The sequence below is a fragment of the Balaenoptera acutorostrata genome, chromosome 17, assembly GCF_949987535.1.
Source record: "Balaenoptera acutorostrata chromosome 17, mBalAcu1.1, whole genome shotgun sequence".
Classification (NCBI taxonomy): domain Eukaryota; kingdom Metazoa; phylum Chordata; class Mammalia; order Artiodactyla; family Balaenopteridae; genus Balaenoptera; species Balaenoptera acutorostrata.
Genome location: NC_080080.1, coordinates 67899908 through 67922172, shown reverse-complemented (window position 1 = coordinate 67922172; position 22265 = coordinate 67899908). Strand labels below are relative to the sequence as shown.

Genomic DNA, 22265 nt, shown 5'->3' with positions numbered 1-22265 from the left:
GACTATTTATAATTCACGGGGAAGGGAATTCTCAAAATAGCCTATTCTTGAACTGAAAGAAATATCTTTACTCTGAAAGTTTAAAAAAAAAGTCTGAACTGATAATATAGTCTATGAAAAATGGCCATTGCCCATCTACAGGCTGTGTTCAGGGGAGGTACTCTCCTATTCTCTTCTATCAGCACCAAATGTGGTCGTCTTGACCTTCAAGTCCATCACAAGGGCCCTGTCAGGGCAACAAAGGAGAAAGCTAGCACTCAACCTTATAAAATTTCACTGGGTTGGCACAGAATGTAAGCAGGGGAGTGCTGATGTGGAATCAGATCACCATACACAAATGCTCCAATCATCCCTGGAAAAAAAATTGATATAGTATTGCATAATTTTCTTTCCTCTGGGTGTTTGACAGAAGGTATTTTGTAGATTATTTGAAGTTTCTTGAAAAGGGAGACTGAAGCCTTGTGTTTGCATGTGAAATCTAACAACAGTACAGGAACTTGTGAAATATACTCACCCCAGTGCTCACGTTACCACTATTAACACAGCCAGCCAGACAAGGGTTAAAGTATGTAATTCCATCCGATCCACAGACTGGCTCATACTCGTGTATTTTACAACCACAATTCACATTGCAGCTTCCTGTCAGATTCCTGTGAGGCATGGTCAGAGAAGGTCTAAGAGAAAAAAGAAGTAGATCATGAGCAACATCTGTTAAAATAAAACTCATAGGACAGTTCTTGATGTTCAGTCTTGTGTCCGTTTTAGAGAAGATATTCCCATGAAATCAAAGCCATGGTACCTTGACGTAGCACCCTAGATAATTATTTTTATGACTTTAAAACAAAACGTAAAGAAAAATGTTTCAATTTTCTGGTCCTACAGATTCAGTACGACGTTCGTATCAAATTATTTATCATACCTCGATTCCATCCTCCTTCTTGGTAATACGGATCTGGGTCAGAAGTTCTAACCTTCATATAAATAAACTACTCACTTACTATAGACACTTGGCTCTATGTCTTAACAAATTGGACCCTCGATTTCTTTAACTGTAAAATGGAAGAAATACTCTTCTGTGCCAAACTAATAATATCATGATGAGGACATTAACATGGAATCCATCAATCAGAGTTATCAACATAAGGTCCTTTGACCAAAAACTTTAATTATTCTGGAATAAATTATCAAAGAAAGACATGGGACTCTAGAAAATCAAAAGGAGGTGATTTTTCGAAGACCGTCAGGAATCACATCACTGGTTTGATTCAGATGACCAGAGAAGAACCATTAAACTCTCCTTCCCTCAAGAATGCCCAGATGTGGATTTACAGGCAAACGTGATGGGTTCTGTTTTCTCATGAGATCATGATGTCTGATTCAAAGAAGTGATACAATATTTTAAACTCTAATAAAATCAGTTCAGGCAAGAAATATAAAAGGAGGAAAAGGGACTTCCCTGGCAGTCCAGTGGTTAGGACTCTGCACTTCCAATGCAGGGGGTGCGGGTTTGATCCCTGGTTGGGGAACTAAGATCCCACATGCCTCGTGGCCAAAAAACCAAAACAGAAAACAGAAGCAATATCGTAACAAATTCAATAGAGACTTTAAAAATGGTCCACGTCAAAAAAATCTAAAAAAGGGGGAGAGGGCAGGCAAGTAAGGATATAGGGCCCGAGAGAGAGATGTAAGGAAATGGCTATGGAAAGACAGAGGCAGGCAGGTACCCAGAGGGAATCATGGAAGGATGAAAGGGGCTCTGAGTGCTCACATCCAGTGACCTCCTTCCTTTGCTTTCATGACCACCGTTTTTAGGTGTCACTGATGACGTACCATTCCTAAAGCCACATGAACTGGCAATAGCAGATCCTTCATTCACCTGCCCAGCTATCCATCCTCCCTCCATCCAGCAGATACTTTGGAATGTCTGTTATGTTCCAGGACTTACCCTTAATGACTATGTTGAGTAACCACTCACCCAGTAGCTTAGTCCATCCCAACCATATGTATTAATCCATAAACATAAAGTGTTGTTTGCCCAAAGGCTTTTCCCCTGTGTCCTCTTTCACACGTTGGTAACTGAGTCATCGAATTTTAATGGAAGGAACAAGTTCACAGCAATATTTAAACCTTACCAAGAAAGACTTCCAAAGAGGCAAAAGGAAAATAAACTCTATTCTTCATTCATATCCCTCCACAGAAGAAATTGTCACAATACTCTCATAATTATTATATTCACCGACTCTTAGAATCATACCATTTGATAGTTAGAGAAAGCCTGAGCACAGCAACGAAGACCCAATGCAGCCAAATAAATAAATAAATAAATAAATTGAATATACCTTTAAAATGTGATTCGGGACCAGTAGTTCTCACAGGGGCAGCAATTTCGGCAATGTCAGGAGACATTTTTGTTTGTCACAACTAAAGGCATGCTACTGGCATCTAGTGGGTAGAGGTCAGGGCTGCTTCTAAAAGTCCAACAATACACAGAACAGTCCCTCCCCAGGATAAGGAATTAACTGACCCAAATCTCGGTATACTGAGTCTGAGAAACCCTGTTCTAGACCTATTTCCACATTCCAAGGATGATGAAATGGACGTCTGAGGAAGCCAAATGATTCATTATGAGGCTGATTAGTGCTATTTTTAAAAAACATTTATTTATTTATTTTTGGCTGTGTTGGGTCTTAGTTGTGGCCCGCGGGCTCTTTAGTTGTGGCGCGTGGGCTTAGTGGCCCCACGGCATGTGGGATCTTTGTTCCCCAGCCAAGGATCAAACCCGCACCCTCTGCACTGGAAGGCAGATTCTCAACCACTGGACCACCAGGGAAGTCCCGATTAGTGCTATTTTAATTGATATCACATGAAGAGTATTCTGTGTGAATTACTATTATCTTCACTAGTTCTTCAAGAACCAAACTGCAAGCCATGACCAAATAAAAGGGATTTATATGCCTGCATGCTTAGTCACTAAAAATGACACGCTTCAAATCCGTACAATAGGGTTTTTACTATGCATATTTAAAAGTTACAAGGAATTTCCTATTAACAGCATGCTTCGTATTCATTTATGACAGCCACATATTTCAAATACCTCTCCTTTATGGGTATGTCCACTCAAGAGAAAGGAATCTAAAGAGAATGTCAACAGATGCTCAGAACACACACCAATGACAGGAAGGCAAAAGCTTTCCTGAGTTCTGGAAACAAAGGTACAGTCCCAGGTCACCCTTGGGTATGCGTGCTTTTCTCATGAGGTCATCGTGTCTGATACAAAGAAATGATACAATATGGAAAGCTCTAAGAAAATCAAAACAAGCAACAAATATAAATAGCAGTGAAAAGAAAGAGGCATTCATGGAAAATGTCATTCGGAAAAAAGGCCATAGTGGCACAAAAAAAAGAAAGATGCTGACACAGTTAATCCTTTACACTGCGCTGATTTAAAAAAAATTATTTTTAAGAATAATAACGTCTTGTTTGACTATCACTCACACTCCAGAAAACAGACTGGATTAGAATAATAGTGCAAGCGTTTAAATCGGAGTCACTCCAAGCAACCTCTCATTAGCCTGAGCTAAGACCATCATGGGAGTACAAAATTTACAAGGACTGTAGTACACCACACTCATCCTTGTGCAAAGGGACAGTACATCACCCTTCTAATAAATGAAAACATTACTGACAAGTTAGCCTTGCAAACAAGAGGCTCATGTTAACTCAGTGTCCATGTAAGTGTTCTTTCCATGACAGGAACAATGACTCACTAACAAATGCCTTATAACTGCATGGTCCAAGCTGCAAACCTAGGTCACACATGACATGTTACTATAAAAATCATGGAATTATACAATTAGAGAGATGGGAGGAGTCTCTGAGGTTAACTAGTGCAACTTACTGATTTTCAAGCCTAGGAAACTATGAAAGGCATAATGACATGCCCCACGATCATTGAGGCTTTAAGAAAACCAGCCATGGGGAGACCAAAAGCATGAACAAAAAAGGGAAGAAGAGCAAGCTTGCTGCCTAATTTTCATTAAATCAACTGCTTAGGGATCAATGTTTATTTAAAGTAATATACAACAATAAAACAGATTGAGGTTTAACACAAGTAAAAATCTCTACCATGGAGCCATTACAGCTGGGTATGTAAGGATAAAGTTGCTCTCAAATCACACACATATTCTCGCACACACACACACACACACACATACACAAATTGTGTCACATCACCCCACCCCAAAACCTAAAGAACGCTTGGACTTCCCCACCTGACACACTTCTACTGGTTTCCACAAATCAAAGAGGATCCCCTTAACCTTCTTTCTGCCTCCTGTTAATTTTCTCCTTACTAAGAGATATGACAAATAGGGATCCATACATCTTATATTCAAGCCACATGGATTAAAAGAATATGACCCATGCAACAAAAACCTTTCAGGCAAAATATACTAATCAACTAAAAGAAATGGTATCTTTCTCATAATTTCTTAAATTTTTATCAATTTATCTCAGTCTTTAAGGAGACTTCAATTAGAATGTTTCTTTTCAATTCTGCTTAAATTCTTGGCTTTATATTAAAGCTCTTCCTTGGCCAGATATAGCTGTGCAACTTCAGGTTTATAAATAATACTACTATCATCATCATCATCATCATCATTTAGAACTAACATTTACATAGTCCTAATTTTACTCCAGGACTTGTGCACTGAGATCTCTATAGAAGTTACCTCATGCATTCCTCATGAGAATTAAAATTATTATGATTGTGTCTCCAACTTTCAGATAATGAAACTGAATATCTGAGAGGATAAGATAGGTACTGTTAAAGTTCACAAAACTAGTAAGAATCAGAGAGGGATTTAAACCCAGTTATCTCTGTCTCCACAGTGTGTACCCTTAAACCCCGACAGCAGCAGACCCGCTTTGTGTAATTGGCCATGGTTTTCCTTGAGTCTTCTGTGTGCTCACCCTGCGCCTTCTTCTCCCTCTAATGCAGCTTTCCTGGCACTCAGCTCTCACTGTGCTGAGCATTAGAGTCAGAAAGAGCGGGTTCAGGGAATTCCCTGGTGGTCCAGTGGTTAGGACTCTGTGCTTTCACGGCTGAGGGCCCAGGTTCAATCCCTGGTCGGGGAACTAAGATTCTGCAAGCCGCTCAGCACGGCCACAAATAAAAAAATAAAATAAAAAATAAAAAAAGTGGGTTCAATTCCATATCTACAATTCACCAGTGCCATGAACAAATCTAGAACGACTTCACTTGTGTTGTAAAATAGAGACCAGAATATCTATATCGCAGGGTTGATGGGAGGATTAGATAAGTAAATGGATACCCAGCGCCCAGCGAGTTCCTAGCACATAACAGGCATGAAGATACTGATGTGTTTTCTTTATCTACACAGGGCAGAAGCAGGAAGGAATAAAAGTAACACAGTCATAAACACAAAGAGCACAAAAGGCCTTCATGATGATTTTCTTTTCAAAAAGGAAGATGTCATTTTCTTATTTACTCATATAGAGAACAGTCAGAAAACTAGATGAGGGTCCAGTTGCAGGCCTACCATTTAGAAGCTGTATGACCTTAACAGCTTAACAGTTAATGGTTGTCAACGCCCCTCCTGCCTACGTGAGCGGAGAGAAGCATGATCAACACAGGGGAGTATGTGATAACTCATGGGATAGCTTAGGGTTCCCCAGGACTCTACTCATGAAAGTTACGGTTACTGCATCCAATCATTCTTTTTATTGTTAAAGCTTCCTTTAGCTTTGTAGTCAACAAATTCAAACCAGATATAACTTGAAATTTACATATAATAACCTACAACTTATACAAACCGTCTCTTTAAATCCAGAATCATTTTTAATAAAATGATGTGTCCCTTAACAACATCTTGAAATGCCTTTATTTATTTTTAAAGTAATACATATTCATTGTAGAAAGTTTGGAAAATACAAAAGGACTAAAAAGTCAAATTAAACTCACACAGTAATACTACAATCCAGGAATATCCATCATTATGATTTTAGTATATTTACTTCCCTTTGCTCTTTTTTCAATATGCATATAAATTAACATTAATAACATACTGTTATCAAGATTTCACAGAGTGTTCTAAATTCTATTTTTCCTGCTAACATTATATGATGAACATTTTCTATTGACTATGTTAATATGACGTTATGAATAGCAAATTTGGTCCCGAGTTTAATAATATAGGTTCAAGGCTTACTGTGTTTACACAGATATTATATAGTTTTACAGAGTTCCTGTAATTTGTTTAGATCTCAGTTACAAAACTTAAAACTCACTGGAAAGAAAATTTGCTTATATTTTATATCCCCTCGATACTCCTAAAAATGAAGTAAAGCAAATTTTGTTTGTATCTCCCAAATAGAGCCAAAAATAGATCAAATCATATACTTACAGCTAGAAATGAACTGTAAGCCTATTAATAAAAGTAGCCAAGATAGTCCAGAAACACACATATCTAAGATCCTTTAAGTAAACTATTTTTTCTCTATTTTTCAGGAATTGCCTTTAAAATTAGTAATGCCTATAATAAATAAAAGATCTTGAATGGCACCAAAGAAATTAAATAGGAAAAAAAAACGTTCAGAAGGTTAAGTTGTCTGTGAAACACAGAAGAGAGGAATGGTTTAATAAGAGAAATTAGGAATGATCTGGCTAGAAATACTAGTCACTCAAACGCTGGTAGTAGAATACTATCTAAATACTGGCAGGATGGCAAGTTCAGGAGTGGTGACAAAGATGATGAAATGTACCTTTGGTGAGTTGCAGCAAAGGTCTGAATTAACAGACAATATTTATGTCTTAGTACCTTGGGACAATAAAACTATATTGAGAGAAGTAACTTGAGAAGAACACCCCAACCCCTGAGATTTTGGACCTGTGGACTCGTGGATCACAGGCATTGCCGAAAATGCTCTCAGAAAACTGAGCAAATGCATCTTCGTCATGTCATAGCTCAAGAAATCATCCCTGGAAAAGTTCTGACCCAGTAACTCAAGTCTCCAAATCAGAAGATGATATAATAGATTTTAGTTTAAGTTCAAAGAGATGACACTTGATGAAAGATAACAAAGCTAGAATTATTAAATGATTTATCAAGACAGTACTGTTGAAAAATTCTGTAGATGGACATCAGATTTAACCCCGTTTGAAAAAACTATTTGAAGGTAAAGAACAAACAACTCACATTATACAATGTGTTTATATAAAGTATTGCTTAAGCTACAGTTTTCACTGGCTCCTTTGTCGACAAAATGATTAGGACACAGCTGTGTGAAATACAGTTAGGCAGACACAGAGGGGAAGCAAAACACATTTCTTAATTAAAACTGCAGGGAAATTGTGGGTGCTAGGAAAATCAAATCTGAATTTTTTTTCTTTAGTTTCGTCATATTGTGGTTAGAACACTTAACATGAGATCTACTCTCTTAACAAAATTTCAAGTGTACAGTACAGTATTGTTGACTACAGGCACAAAGTTGTACAGCAGATGTCTAGAGCTTAGTCACCTTTTTTGTTGTTATTGTTTTGTTTTGTTTTAGAAAAATAAAGATTTATTTTGAAGGGAAGTGAATAAATCTTTAATATAATCTATACTGAGTGACCAAACCAAGTTAATATTACTGTTTAAATTGCCAGCAATTACCCTAAGGATCAAAGTTTGGCACAATTGTCAATGTTTGCCTACCTCATAAAGACACCTCCCTCTAAATTCAGAAGATAAAGGAAACTGGAGATCTGACGTTTTGTGGGGGTGGGGAGGGCTGTCCAAGGCCATTTAGTGAAGTGGACACGCCTCCTTTGGGCATCATCAACATTAGAGCTTGTTCATCTTGCTTTATTAAAACGTTGTTTCCATTGATTAGTCACTCTATGTTTCCCTCTTCCCCCAGACCCTGGCAACCACCATTCTGCTCTTCGATTCTATGAATTTAACTATTTTAGATACTTCATATAAGAGGAAACATACAGGGCTTCCCTGGTGGTGCAGTGGTTGAGAATCTGCCTGCTAATGCAGGGGACACGGGTTCGAGCCCTGGTCTGGGAGGATCCCACATGCCGCGGAGCAACTGGGCCCGTGAGCCACAATTGCTGAGCCTGCGCGTCTGGAGCCTGTGCGTCTGGAGCCTGTGCTCCGCAACAAGAGAGGCCACGATAGTGAGAGGCCCGTGCACCGCGATGAAGAGTGGCCCCCGCTTGCCGCAACTAGAGAAAGCCCTTGCACAGAAACGAAGACCCAACACAGCCATAAATAAATAAAAATTATTTTTTAAAAAAAAGAGTAATCATACAGTATTTGCTTTCTGTGACTATTTTCTTTCACTTAGCATAACGTCTTCAAGGTTCATCCATTTTGTCGCATATTACAGAATTTCGTTTTTAAGGCAGAATCTTATTCCATTATATGTATATATGACATTTTCTTTATCCATTCAGCCGCTGATGGACCTTTAAGTTGTCTCCACATCTTGGCTAGCAAATCTGAATTTTCTAAGGGAACCACTAATAACACATCAGGTCCATTCTACCAAAAACCTGTGACTCCATTGTGGCTCAACAGGAAAAGTTCATCTTTCTAAAACATCCCAACCCCATCCCAGGCACTTAGGTGTCTCTTGAGCACTCGATGCTAATTCACAGATGGGTTAGTCATTAACTCCTTTAATGTCAGAAAATTCACCATGCTGGTGAACCTGGAGCTTCTCACACACACTTTAATAAATGGAATTGGCTTATATATTGTGCTTTCTTCTTTGTGTTTCTTTTTCTACTTTCAGGACAGTTTAATAATCAAAAACATTGCATTCAAAATCAGAGAAACCTCAGTTCCAGTCCTAGCTCTATCATTTTCTAGCTGTGTGACTTTAAGCAAGTTATTTGATCCCTCTGAATTTCTCTGTCCTCATATTTAAAATGAGAAAAATAACATTAAATAGTTATTTAACAATTGCTTATTACTGTGGGTTTTATTCCATTTTATCCTCTCTATAATTCTAAGAGACCAAGACTATTATTAGCCCATCTTAATGACAAGGAAATTGAGGCACAGAGAGGTTAAGGAATTTGCCAAGTACCTTATTCAATCTTCACAGCAATTCAACACGATCAATACTATCAGTATCCTTACCCTAAAGATGTAGAAACCAAGCACAGAAAGATTAACTAACTTGCCCATACTCACACAGCTAGAAAGTGGCAAGGCCAAATATTAGTGCACTATTGAAAGAAATGGATGCATTCTCTATAGCTTTCTGAGTAAGGAGGTGGTGTGTGCACTTAGATGTGTGCTTATATAAAATACAAAATGTATAACAGCACCTCAGTGTAGTACTCAGAAAGGATACAAACTCTAAAATAGATAATCTGGGTTTCATTCAGTTCCACTCGTTATTAACTGACGACTTTGGGCAAATCATTTACTCTCTAAACTCAGTTTCTTTAACTGAAATATGTGGTTAATAACACATACAGTGGAGTGATGTTAATAACACATACAGTGGAGTGATGTTGTAAGCAGTGTATATAAAAGATATACATGAGTGTCAATCACCATACCTGAGCCAAACAGGTGTCTAACAAAGGCTCCTTTCTTCACTGCCACTCTCTTCATTTCTCTCTTTATCAGCTTTAAAGGAGAAAAATCCCACATGCAAGGCTCAAAATCATGCAGAACTACCATTTTTACTAGGCAGGCCAACCATGTACTGATGAGCAGGTTGTGCACTACACAAGAGCACCCAGCCAAGGGAGCAAGGAGAGGCTGAAATGTAGTCCATACCCTGCTTGGAGAAAGGGCCCCATTATTCTTCACACAAAGGTAACTGCTACTCTAAAAGTGTCAAACCTGTGCAGCTGTACCACCCAAAAGTGTTTACACTAATTCAATTTTAAACTTTTTTTTTTTTTTTTTTTTTTTTAATTTATTTACTTATGGCTGTGTTGGGTCTTCGTTTCTGTGCGAGGGCTTCCTCCCGTTGCGGCAAGCGGGGGCCATTCTTCATCGCGGTGCGCGGGCCTCTCACTGTCGCGGCCTCTCTTGTTGCGGAGCACAAGCTCCAGACGCGCAGGCTCAGTAGTTGTGGCTCACGGGCCCAGTTGCTCCGTGGCATGTGGGATCTTCCCGGACCAGGGCTCGAACCCGTGTCCCCTGCATTGGCAGGCAGATTCTCAACCGCTGCGCCACCAGGGAAGCCCACTAATTCAATTTTAACTCTCTTCCTAGAAGTATTTGGGGAGCTAGAGGAATTCTCCAAGGAAGCTGGGTTTTTCTTTTGCTAGTTTATAAACTTCGATGAAGTCAGGTCACAATTATTAGAATGAATGGATCCTTGCAGCAGTCTCTGGCACTCCTAATAAACTTTTTCTTAGTTGAATACAGTTAAATAAGAAGAAATGTACCGTAAGTCATGGATTCAGATAACTACAATGTTTATTTACATCAAGTTCTTACTAGTTTCAGCATCACTATATAAGTAATGTCCCAGTGCAGAGGTGGATGCCAGACATTCATTAATCTTTTAAAAAGGAAAAAAGAGTCGCTTTGCATGATCTAGAAAGGAAGGGAGTAAAGCCAAGAAACTAACTTTTTTCAACACATACTAAGTCTTAGACTCTGTGCTGGGAAATATCAAAAACCTTCCCTTACATAATCCTCAAAATCAAAGCTACAAATATTTGTTTATAATATTTAAACGCTTCAAACTGGAGATTGAGGATGGAGGAAGGAGACACTGACTTTTCATTTTCTACCCTTCTGCATTATTTTAATTCTTTCAACCGCATGTGTTTTACTTTAATTATGCTTGTAACCAGGTATGATTGACATTATCGCCATTTTATATACGAGGAAACCAAGAGTTAACAATATTAGATAATTTTTTACAAGGTCACATAGCTAGAAAATGATGGCGCTATTACTTGCCTTTGAAAATAATACTATCTTTGAGGGGAGAGGGCAGAAAAATTCAAGGAATTCTTACTTGGGACCTCTTTTTTCTCAGTAATAAGGAATAGGACGTTGTCCGACAAGAAAAACAAGCTAGGGTAAGATAAAAAAAACTTGAAGAAAGGAATTCTTTTTAAATGGACCAATATGAGGCATAGGAAAGGAAGCTGACTAGGGCCAAGTAAATGGATTGCTCAGCAAAGATGAGGGCCTGCTAAGATTGGAACTCATCAATTTGTAATGGAGCAAATCAGCACAATTATATAATTTTTTCCCAGTAGTGCTAGGGAGTCCAGAATCAGTTGATTCAGGATTGGCAAGACTGATGCGGTGTTAAGCAAAAGCCTTAGAAGTCTTGAGGGGACTTGCAGTTTAAAAGCAGGTAAGACATGGAGTCTGCCTTCCACCGCTTCTGAGAAGGCACTTGAAATAAAAGTGAGTATAATGAAAATGAATCGAGCTGGCAAAGAGAAATGGAAAGAGTGACACCAAACTCCATGAGAATAAAAGTGGACAGGCAAAGGTTCATGTGAAATGAGCAGATGCCACCCTGGAGAAGAGCCAGCCTGCCCCATGGAACCTCTACACGACTCTGAATCCAAATCCAGCAGGTGCAACAGGGAGCAAAAGTGACTGCGAAGCTGAAAACAATGCGACTAACTGGAGACCTGAGGGAGAGAAGACTGTATCAGTGGGCCCTTCCACTCTCATACCCACCCCCTCCATCCCCAATTCAGAGCCCCGAAATTCATCAGAAAGCTCTTCTAAAGAAATCGGAACAAAATTTAAAAGCTAAGGGGCTTCCCTGGTGGCGCAGTGGTTGAGAATCCGCCTGCCAATGCAGGGGACACGGGTTCGAGCCCTGGTCTGGGAAGATCCCACATGCCGCGGAGCAGCTGGGCCCGTGAGCCACAATTACTGAGCCTGCGTGTCTGGAGCCTGTGCTCCGCGACAAGAGAGGCCGCGATAGTGAGAGGCCCACGCACCACGATGAAGAGTGGCCCCCACTTGCCGCAACTGGAGAAAGCCCTCTCACAGAAACGAAGACCCAACACAGCCATAAATAAATAAATAAATAAATAAGTTTAAAAAAAAATGTAAAATGCAATACTTTCCTATTAGTTTGAAATAAAATTAGATTTACATCAAAGGTTAAGAACATTTAAAAAATAAAAATAAAAATAAAAAAAAAATTTAAAAGCTAAGCTTCTACCTTAGATGTTGACAAATCAGGATAAAACTCCCTTGTTCTTGTGTGTGGTGGGGGGTGAGTGGGGAAGAGGGACACATAACCTGACAGATGCTAGACTGAATCTTGTCAACCTGTAAAACCCAGAGTAAATGAACAGAAAAATTGACATTTCAAATAAAATGATAAAATGTAAGACACAGAAACAAAGTAAAAAAAACTGAATTATATGCACAGAGAGATCTGAGAAGATATTACTCCTGTTCAAACAACAGGAGGACGCTATTAAAAGGGAACACTCAGAATGCCCAAGAAAAAATTATTTTCAAAATTTAAAATTTACACAAAGAATAAAAAAGCAGGTTTGGAAAAATCTCTCATAGCAAAGAAAATATGAAATATATGAGAAAACAAGTTAAACATACAGGTAACGAGTCTGTAAGTTCCAACATCTGAAAAACAGGCGTCCTGGAGAACATAGGGAAAATGAAGAGGAGAACGAGTAAAGATATAGTAGAAGAAAATCTCCCTGAGGTTAAAAGAAAAAAAAGGACATATGTGTTAGATTAAAAGTGCCTAATGAACAAAGCCCTGGGCCAAGACATTCATGCGTTTGTCCATTCATTCATACAACAAACTTTGTTGTAGATGGCGGGGCTGCAACTATTACGTAGGCAGCTATAATAACTGTTCTCAAGGAGCTCATATTTTAGAGACAAAAGACAAGAGCAAAGCAAGTAAACAAGACAATTTCAGATAGTGGCATGTTCTACAAGGAAACTGAAGAGGTGATGTAATAAAGAATGAGGGGAGAGTGGGCTCCCTTATATTGGGCAGAGAGGGAAAGTCTCTCCGAGAAAGTGACATTGGAAGAGTCCAGCCAAGACAAAATCAGAGGGTAGAGAATTCCTTATGGAATTTCAGAACACCTTGAATAAAAAATATCCTCAAAACTTCCAAATAAAGTTGGTAATGGAGAAATGAGAACTCAGACTGAAATTAAACTTCATTTAAGTATCTGCAACATTAAATGCTAGATGACAAAGCAATGGTTTCCAAGTTCTCAGAAAAACAAATGTTTAACCTATAATTCTATACCTACTCCAACTATCATTTAAATGTGAAAGAAGAATAAAGACATTTTAATACACTTACGGTTTCAGACAGCTTTTTTTTCCATGAACCCTTCCCTAGGAAGTTATCCAAGAATTTTTTCTGGCAAAATGAGGAGTTAACAAATAAATAACTACACAGACAAAACCTAGTGGATACAATTGAGATCTATGAAAGGAAGTTCCAGGATATAAGTTATGCAAAAGAGCAACCAATCCAATTGAAGCAAGATTATGGAGAGTTTCAGAAAAAAAGGATTCAATAAAACAGAAAGTATAATGAGAACTTAAATATATATATGGACAAGATAAACGCCAGTAGTAGGAGAAAGAACAGGCCTTTGGAACTCAAGGACAAACACCACAAGAAAGTCGTGGCCCAAATATGATACAATTTTAAGCAGGTTCCCTTCCCCACCCTACTTAGTAGATAACTACTTCTTCTTCCACCCCCTCTATTTTCTGGAGAAAATGAACCAAAGGCTCTGGACTTAAGAGCACCACATGAAAGAGACCTTTGGCAAGATGCTAGGTTGATGACAGAGGAATTTGGTAAAAGTTTGCAAAATGAACAGTAGCACCCTAGCCTCTTCCACCCACCACCCTACTCCTAGCTCTAGAATGTCAGCAGCTAGGCTTACAACCCTGAACCCACTGCAACACAGCCCAAGCCAGGAGATAGGAGCATCCTTCTCTTGAGGAACTGAAGCACCTCAAAGGTAAAGACCTCAGGTTCTGACACTAAGCACCCCAATGAAAATGCCAGCTGTCCCCCTGCAATTACCCTACAGTGAGATCCACTAAATGACAAGCCATAATGAGATATAACATAGCTTATAAAGAATAAGAAAAGTAGAGAATCAATGAAGGAGAGATAGGAGGAAAAAACTGTGGAGAGAAAATAACAACAATTACATTTTAAAAAAAATTTTAAATGGAAACAAAAGACATGGTCTCCAGACATTAAAAGTTCATCAAGTGCTCAGAGGAAAAAAAAAAAGTGTATTGTGGTGAAATTTGGGAATACTGGGAATAAATGGAAACTCCCAGGAAGGAAAAATAGGGCACATACAAAGGATTGGGAAAAAGAAAGGCCAGAATTCCCACAAGAGCATTAGAAATTAGACAAAAATGGAGTGAAAACTTTAAATTTTTAGTGAAAATGATTCATCCAGTCCAAAGTTCTTAACCCAGCCAGTTTGGCAATCAAATGTAATTGTTAAAAAAAAAAAAAAAAAAAAAAGAGGCTATTTCATGAAAAATCTCCAAAAAAAAAAAGTAACAGCCTTGACAGCCTTCCTGTAGCTACTGGAGGATGTGCTCTAACAAAATGGGGGAGGAAGCCAGAAAAGAGGCATCCACAGAACCCAGAAAATGAAGGATCAGTACAGAGAGAGGCCAAGTGAGATTCCTGGGGCAACAGCGGGGCAGCAGGCCCAGAGCGCTCCCATACAGATGACTCCAAGGGGTGGGGAAATGGAATCCTGAGTTCATCGGATGGGTGAAAAGTCATATTGAAAGTTCTTGAGCCCTTAGAGGATATGGGAAGGCAGAAGCAGACTCAAAGAAAACAAAGGAAATGAAAATAAGCAGTGATTTAATTCCAGGAAAATCACTGCTGTACAAAGGAGGAAATCTAATCACGATACAGTACTTGTGCCTCAGCTGCTAACAATACTGTCATAATCATACCATGAAAATATCAAAAAAGGATTTGAGCACAACTTGTGAAGCAAATGCTAGACTCCTCATTTACTAAGACAGGAAGTCATAAATAATGTCTTCATTTGGTTAATTTATACAGTATGCTTTAAAAATATAGAGGTAAATACCAGAAGAGATAGCTAAAAAGAATTTTAAATTATTGCCCCTGGGAAGCAGGGTCAGGAGACTGCTGGTTTTTTCTTACTATTAATATTCTATTTATGTTTTCCAATTGTAGTAAAAATAATTTGATAGAAATTGTTCTTAATGGATTAGTGATGACTAATAACAATAGCTAACTATCACTGAGCACTTACTGTGTGCCAGGAGAGCTGAGAGCTTTACACATGTTTCTTGTGTAATCCTTGCCTGTGATCTTTAGGTCAATAGACTAAAGGTTTGGGCCCATGAAAAATTCACATGTTGAAAGCTAACCCCAAACGTGATGGTATTTGGAGTTTGGGGCCTTTGGGAGGTGATTGGGTCATGAGGGTGAAGCCCTTATGAGTGGGATTAGTGCCCTTACAAAAAGGATCCTAGGGAGATGCCTCACCCCCACCATGTGAGGACACAGCCAGAGACAGCCATTTATGATCCAAAACGCAGGTCCTCACAAGACACCGAATCTGCTAGCACCTTGATCTTGGACTTCCCAGCCTCCGGAATTGTGAGAAATAAACTTCTGTTGTTTCTAAGCCATCTAGTCTATGGTGTTCGCTTACAGCAGCCTGAACGGATTTATATACTGATACGTGTCAGCCATACCTCAGTTTTGCCCTCTGTAAAATCAAAATAATAATAGTACCTACCTGATTAGGCCTGTTATGAGGATTAATGAGTTAATATACGTAAAACATTTAGAAGAATGCTTGGCATGCAGTAGTGTTAATATGAGGGTTAGCTATGCTTTGAACATCACCATCATTATTATTATTGTGACAGAAAGTTTCCAACCCAGATTGTTACATAAAAAAAAAAAAAAAAAAGCTCAGAAAAGAATGTATAGGGACTTCCCTGGTGGCGCAGTGGTTGAGCATCTGCCTGCCAATGCGGGGGACATGGGTTCGAGCCCTGGTCTGGGAAGATCCCACATGCTGCGGAGCAACTAGGCCCGTGAGCCACAACTACTGAGCCTGCGCGTCTGGAGCCTGTGCTCCGCAACAAGAGAGGCCGCGATAGTGAGAGGCCCGCGCACCGCGATGAAGAGTGGCCCCCACTTGCCGCAACTAGAAAAAGCCCTCGCACAGAAACAAAGACCCAACACAGCCAAAAATAATGAACAAATAATAAATAAAAAATTTAAAAAAAAAAAAAAAGAATCCACCTGCCATTGCAGGGGACACGGGTTTGAGCCCTGGTCCAGGAAGATCCCACATGCCACGGAGCAGCTAAGCCCGCGAGCCACAACTACTGAGCCCACGAGCCACAACTACTGAAGACTGTGTGCCTAGAGCCCGTGCTCCACAACAAGAGAAGCCACTGCAATGAGAAGGCTGCGCACCACAACAAAGAGTAGCCCCCACTCGCCGCAACTAGAGAAAGCCCACGCGCAGCAACGAAGACCCAACACAGCCATAAATAAATAAATAAATAAATAAATAAATAAATAAATAAGAAAATGTATAGAATGCTACCTTTTGCATATAAAACAGAAAACACTGAAAATACACATTCATAGTTTCTTGTATAAGGAACATCCTTGGAAGCGTACACAAGAGATGAATTAAAGTGGTTCCCTGGTATGTCTTTGGGGAGAAGTGGGGTGGAGGCCTTGGGGCACACTGTATTTTCATTGAACTTTGTTTTGAAACCGTGTGAATGTATTACCTATTCAAAACATTACATTAAAAAAAAAAAGAACAGGGCTTCCCTGGTGGCGCAGTGGTTAAGAATCCGCCTGCCAATGCAGGGGACACGGGTTCGAGCCCTGGTCCGGGAAGATCCCACATGCCACGGAGCAACTAAGCCCGCGAGCCACAACTACTGAGCCTGCGTGTCTGGAGCCTGTGCTCCGCAACAAGAGAGGCCGCGACAGTGAGAGGCCCGTGCACCGCGATGAAGAGTGGTCCCCGCTTGCCACAACTAGAGAAAGCCCTCGCCCAGAAACGAAGACCCCACACAGCCAAAAATAAATAAATAAATAATTAAAAAAAAAAAAAAGAACAGTTTTCATTAAGCCAACTAGCATTTCCTCCTCATGTACTGTAACCCAAATGCCATGGGAGACGCTGCGAGGGTCAAAAGGGACACAGACATGGAGAGATCGAGGCCTCTGCTCAAGAGGGTGCAGCTCTACCGGGACAGAAACGCAGGCATAGTGAGCCCCGCATGGAGGGAGGGGCGCAAGCCGAACCCTGGGATCCAAACACCGCAGAGCTTCGCACTTCAGTCATGACCAGGATGAGGTGAGACGCCTCTTCCAAGATACTTACCCTGTTGTATACGGGATGTTTATGCCACCTAGATTGATACTTTCACATCCAACAATAAACAGGGTTGAAAAGCACAGTAAAGACACACCACTGCAGATCATCGCTAGTTTTGCAGATTCTCTTGCACCAAGTTTCAATTTTTTTATGATGTAGCCTCCAAGGACAATCCCAACACCGGCACTGGGGACAATGATGACGCCTGGAGAGAAGAAGGGAAGGACAGGATTAATTTGAAGTAATGTATCCTATTATTTATTGTCTAATTATTCTGTTTCTACTTACTTATCAGTACTAAGGGAAAGAATATTAAAAACACTATAGTCAATAAATCTTTAATGTTTGTGATTTTATAGTATAGCTTATTTTCAACACACAGCCAACAAAGGACTCATATCCAAAATGTGCAAAAACTTACAAAGCCATGAAATAAAGACAAGCAACCCATTAGAAAGTGAGCAAAACTTAAATGGGCCTTCACTAAGGAGGAAATTCAGCTGACCCATTAACTCATAAAGGTGGTCAGCCTCCTTACTAAGAGAGAAACACAAATTAAGCCACAATGAAATACTACTCCATGCCAACCATGTCAGTAAAAATGGAAAAGTCTGGCAATACCACATATTGGCAAAGATACAGAGCAATGGGCACCCTCTGCAAGGCTGGTGGGATGTAAATTGTGACAGACACTTTGAAAGACAGTTTAGCATTATCTGGTAGAGTTGAAGATATACACGCCCTGTGACAGGCAATTCCATTCCTGGATCTATACCCTGAAGAAACTCATGCACATGGGGACCAAAAGAAGGGTACAAGATATCTGAAGCACCATAATAGCCCCAAACTGGAAATAAACAAACACCCATTAATAGATACATTACATGCAGTAAATTCATGTAATGAAATGCTGCTATACAATAATAAAAATTAAGACATATAATCACATACAAACACAATGTTGAATAAAGGAAGTAAAACACAACAGAAAACATGATCTGACTGTATAAAGTTCAAAAACAGGTAAAACTAAATGATTTGTTTAGAAATGAATATATAGGTAGTGCAACTATGAAGAAAAGCCAGGAAGTGAAAATTGCCATAAAAGCCAAGATAGTAGGGGGATGGGTGGGATCCGGAAAGGATACAGGGGGCTCCTGGAGGACTGAAAATACTCCTTTTCATGACCTGGGCAGTAGTTACACAAGTGTTCACTTTATGACTATTCATCATCTCTAAGTTTTTTTTGAAGTATAGTTGATTTACAATGTTGTGTTAGTTTCAGGTGTACAGCAAAGTGATTCAGTTATGTATATATGTATATATATTCTTTTTCATATTCTTTTCCGTTATTGTTTATTACAGGATTTTTAATGTAGTTCCCTGTGCTATACAATAGGACCTTGTTGTTTATCTACTTTATATATAGTAGTGTGTATATGTTAATCCCAAACTCTTAATTTATCCCTTTCCTGCCCTTTCCCCTTTGGTAACCGTATGTTTGTCTTCTATGTCTGTAAGTCTGTTTCTGTTTTGTACATAAGTTCATTTGTATTATACACACACACACACACACACACACACACACACACACACACACACACACATATATATATATATATATATATATATATATATATATATATATATTGGCCGCACCACGTGGCTTGTGGGATCTTAGTTCCCCGACCAGGGATTGAACCTGGCCCCTGACAGTGAAAGCACCGAGTCCTAACCACTGGACCTCCAGGGAATTCCTTTAAGCATACTTATATGCTCACAAAGAGACCAAAAAGGAATGGGGGATTGAATGGGGAGAAAAAGGGTTATCTAATGTCAAGGCAAGATCCTTGAGAAGTCAGGAGAATATAGAATTAATAGCACAGATGATCAGATTAGCCCTGGAGAGGGAGAGCGAGAACCCTGCATCTGGGCCGGGAATCAGATTTGGGAGCAGTGGGGTGGGGGGATAAATCAATGGGTAGGCGGTAGCTCCTCGAATGGTAGTTTTTCTGTTTTGTTGTTGTTGTTATTTTGGAAACATCATGCAATGCATGATGGACTAGAACACTTGAAAAGCACAGAGAAATATGAAGGACCAAAAACCCACAACTTACATTCTGGCATATTTGACTCCAGTCTTTTTTCTATGCTTTTTTCTTCCCCCTCAAGAATTGATAACATGTGTAGATTCTTTATATATATATATATGTATGTATATATGTATGTATGTATACATATAGCTTTGGTTTGGGAAGAGATACGGAGAACTCTAAATATAGCCAAAGGTTGGAATAACCATTGTAGGAAAGTGAAGAGCGGGCTAAGTTAGAACATGTATACGGCTTTGCACATGGAGAGGACGGTGGGTCCAGGTGCTGTGAGATTCCAGAAGTCTGCAGCTGCATCCGTGTGCATGCTTGGACGGCTCGCTCCTCCTGTGTGCTCCACAGCCCCCGTAAAGGAGCACAGAGGGAGGGTTAGATTAATCAAGTCTGAGCTTTGCCTGGGTTGGCAGGGGAAAAAAAAATAGTGTTTATCTTGTAATCCTCACCATGGTCCTGACTTTATAAAACCAGTAATGGCTCTTTGACAGGTGAGGAAGTGACCAGCCCAATAGTGCACACAGGGCAGGGAGAGCCAGAATGAAAACTGAGGTCTCTGGCTCCCAGCCCAGGGCACTCTCCACAGCACCACAGCTGCCTCTTAGAAGCAGCGGGTACTGGAAGCTTTTGGGTAAGTTGACCAGAGCTCTGGGCTTAGATGAGCTGGTTAATAAATTATCCTCATTAAAGAATAGTACACAGGGGCTTCCCTGGTGGCGCAGTGGTTAAGAATCTGCCTGCCAATGCAGGGGACACGGGTTCGAGCCCTGGTCCGGGAAGATCCCACATGCCGCGGAGCAACTGAGCCCGCGAGCCACAACTACTGAGTCCGTGTGCCACTACTACTAGCCACAACTACTAAAGCCCGTGAGCCTAGAGCTCGTGCTCTGCAACAAGAGAAGCCACCGCAATGAGAAGCCCGTGCAACTGCAACGAAGAGTAGCCCACGGAGCAGCTGCAACTAGAGAAAGCCTGCGCACAGCAACAAAGACCTAACCCAGCCAAAAATAAATAAATAAAATAAATTAATTTAAAAATAAAAATAAAAAAAGAATAGTACACATTCTATCTACATGACTAAATAGGCAAAGCTTTACCTTTAGAGTGAAATGATCCATGAATAAAATTCCTATTTCAACTGAGCGATTTATATATCGATATTATAGATACCGTGCTAGACCCTGGGATAGCAGCAAAACAAATCCCCACGCTCACAGCTGAGTCCTAATTTAAAAGCAGTATAATTTATTTGACTATGCATCCTAACTGGTATTCAACTCTTAAAAACAAAAAATGTGTCATTAGTATGAGGTCTCGTCAGAGTGAAGATCTATTAAAATTTCCTCCTGATGTCCCCCTGTCCTCTAAACCTCACTGCACTACCAGAACAGAAAGACTCTGACTATGCATTCAGGGGAATCTGTACGACACTCAGATCTCCAGCTTGAGTAGGAGACCCAAATGTCTCGGTGTTGGAATTTTAGGGGAATGGAATGAGTAGGGAAGATTCGGTGCCGAGTGTGTGGTGGGGTGACGGAGGGGGAGGCAATAGAGCCTTCTCGCCCCTCCTCCAAGCCCCTCCTCCGGAACCCCGCTTGAGTGGTTTGGGGTTAGCTTGCGGGGAGCACGGAGGGGCTGGGGGTCAGCTTCTCCTCCCACCTCCGGCGGCCACCTAGGTCTCCCCAACTTCACCACTGCCTTCTGGGGAGAGGGAAGTGAGGATATAAGATGGGCTCTCCCAGGAGAGGCGGCCCTCCTGCCGCTAGCCCTGTCTGAGCTCCAATTCACCTCACCAGCTGGTGCTCTCCTCCCCTTCCCCGTGTCCCCAGATCCCAAGCGCCCCTCTTTCTGTCTCCCTCCTCTGAGCCTCTGCTCGGGATCCAGCCCCTTCCCAGCCGCTGCCAGACACCTGTTACCCTCGAGTTTCTGCTCCTCGCGCCCTCTAGTGGCCAAGACGCGGGGAGGGCGCGGTCAAGAGGGTGGGGAAAAGGCATCAACTGGGGCCCACGGATGCCTGTAGAACGAGCCGAGGAAGGAGCACAGAGCAGCGGGGAGAGATGGGAGTGCCTGGACCAAGCCCAGGGGCCCAGCCTAAGGCCCAGGCGGGAGAGGATGGAGGCCAATGCGACTGCAGATGTCTGAGACAATCCCAGGTAAGAGTGTGGGCCATGAAGATTCCAAGTTCGAATCTCAGCTCTGCCACCTACAAGCTGTCTGTCCTCAGGCAAGTTTCTGACATTCCGGGCCTTAGATTTTTCTGTAAGATATGGATAAGAGTAGTTTCTTCCTCAGAGATTGTTAGGATTAAATGGGTTAAGATATAGGAAGTGCTTGAAACAGTGCCTAGCCCATAGTGTATACCCAATAAATGTTGGCAATTGACACAAGTATCTGCCTGCTATTAATGAGTTTAACATTTGAACAAATAAATATATTGTAATTATAATTAGGCAAATTTTCATATGCTATTTAATCTATAGAACTGAATTTAAAATAGTACTCATGGGGCTTCCCTGGTGGTGCAGTGGTTGGGAGTCCGCCTGCCAATGCAGGGGACACGGGTTCGAGCCCTGGTCCGGGAAGATCCCACATGCCATGGAGCAACTAAGCCAGTGCGCCACAACTACTGAGCCTGTGCCCTAGAGCCCGTGAGCCACAACTACTGAGCCCGTGTGCCACAAGTACTGAGCCTGCACTCTAGAGCCCGTGCTCCGCAACAAGAGAAGCCACCGCGATGAGCAGCCCGTGCACCG

The 22265-nt window shown here is 40.7% G+C and overlaps 1 protein-coding gene across 3 annotated transcripts in view; it reads right to left on the bottom strand.

Annotated features, from left to right (window-relative positions):
• SLCO5A1 (solute carrier organic anion transporter family member 5A1) overlaps positions 1-22265 on the bottom strand; it is a 132942-nt gene that overhangs the window by 14240 nt on the left and 96437 nt on the right. For all 3 annotated transcript variants that reach the window (XM_057532364.1, XM_057532365.1, XM_057532363.1), the window contains 2 exons: positions 17414-17612; positions 515-674 (listed from right to left, as the gene is read on the bottom strand). In XM_057532364.1, the coding sequence (XP_057388347.1) occupies positions 515-674; positions 17414-17612 (359 nt within the window). The remainder of the gene's footprint in view (positions 1-514; positions 675-17413; positions 17613-22265) is intronic.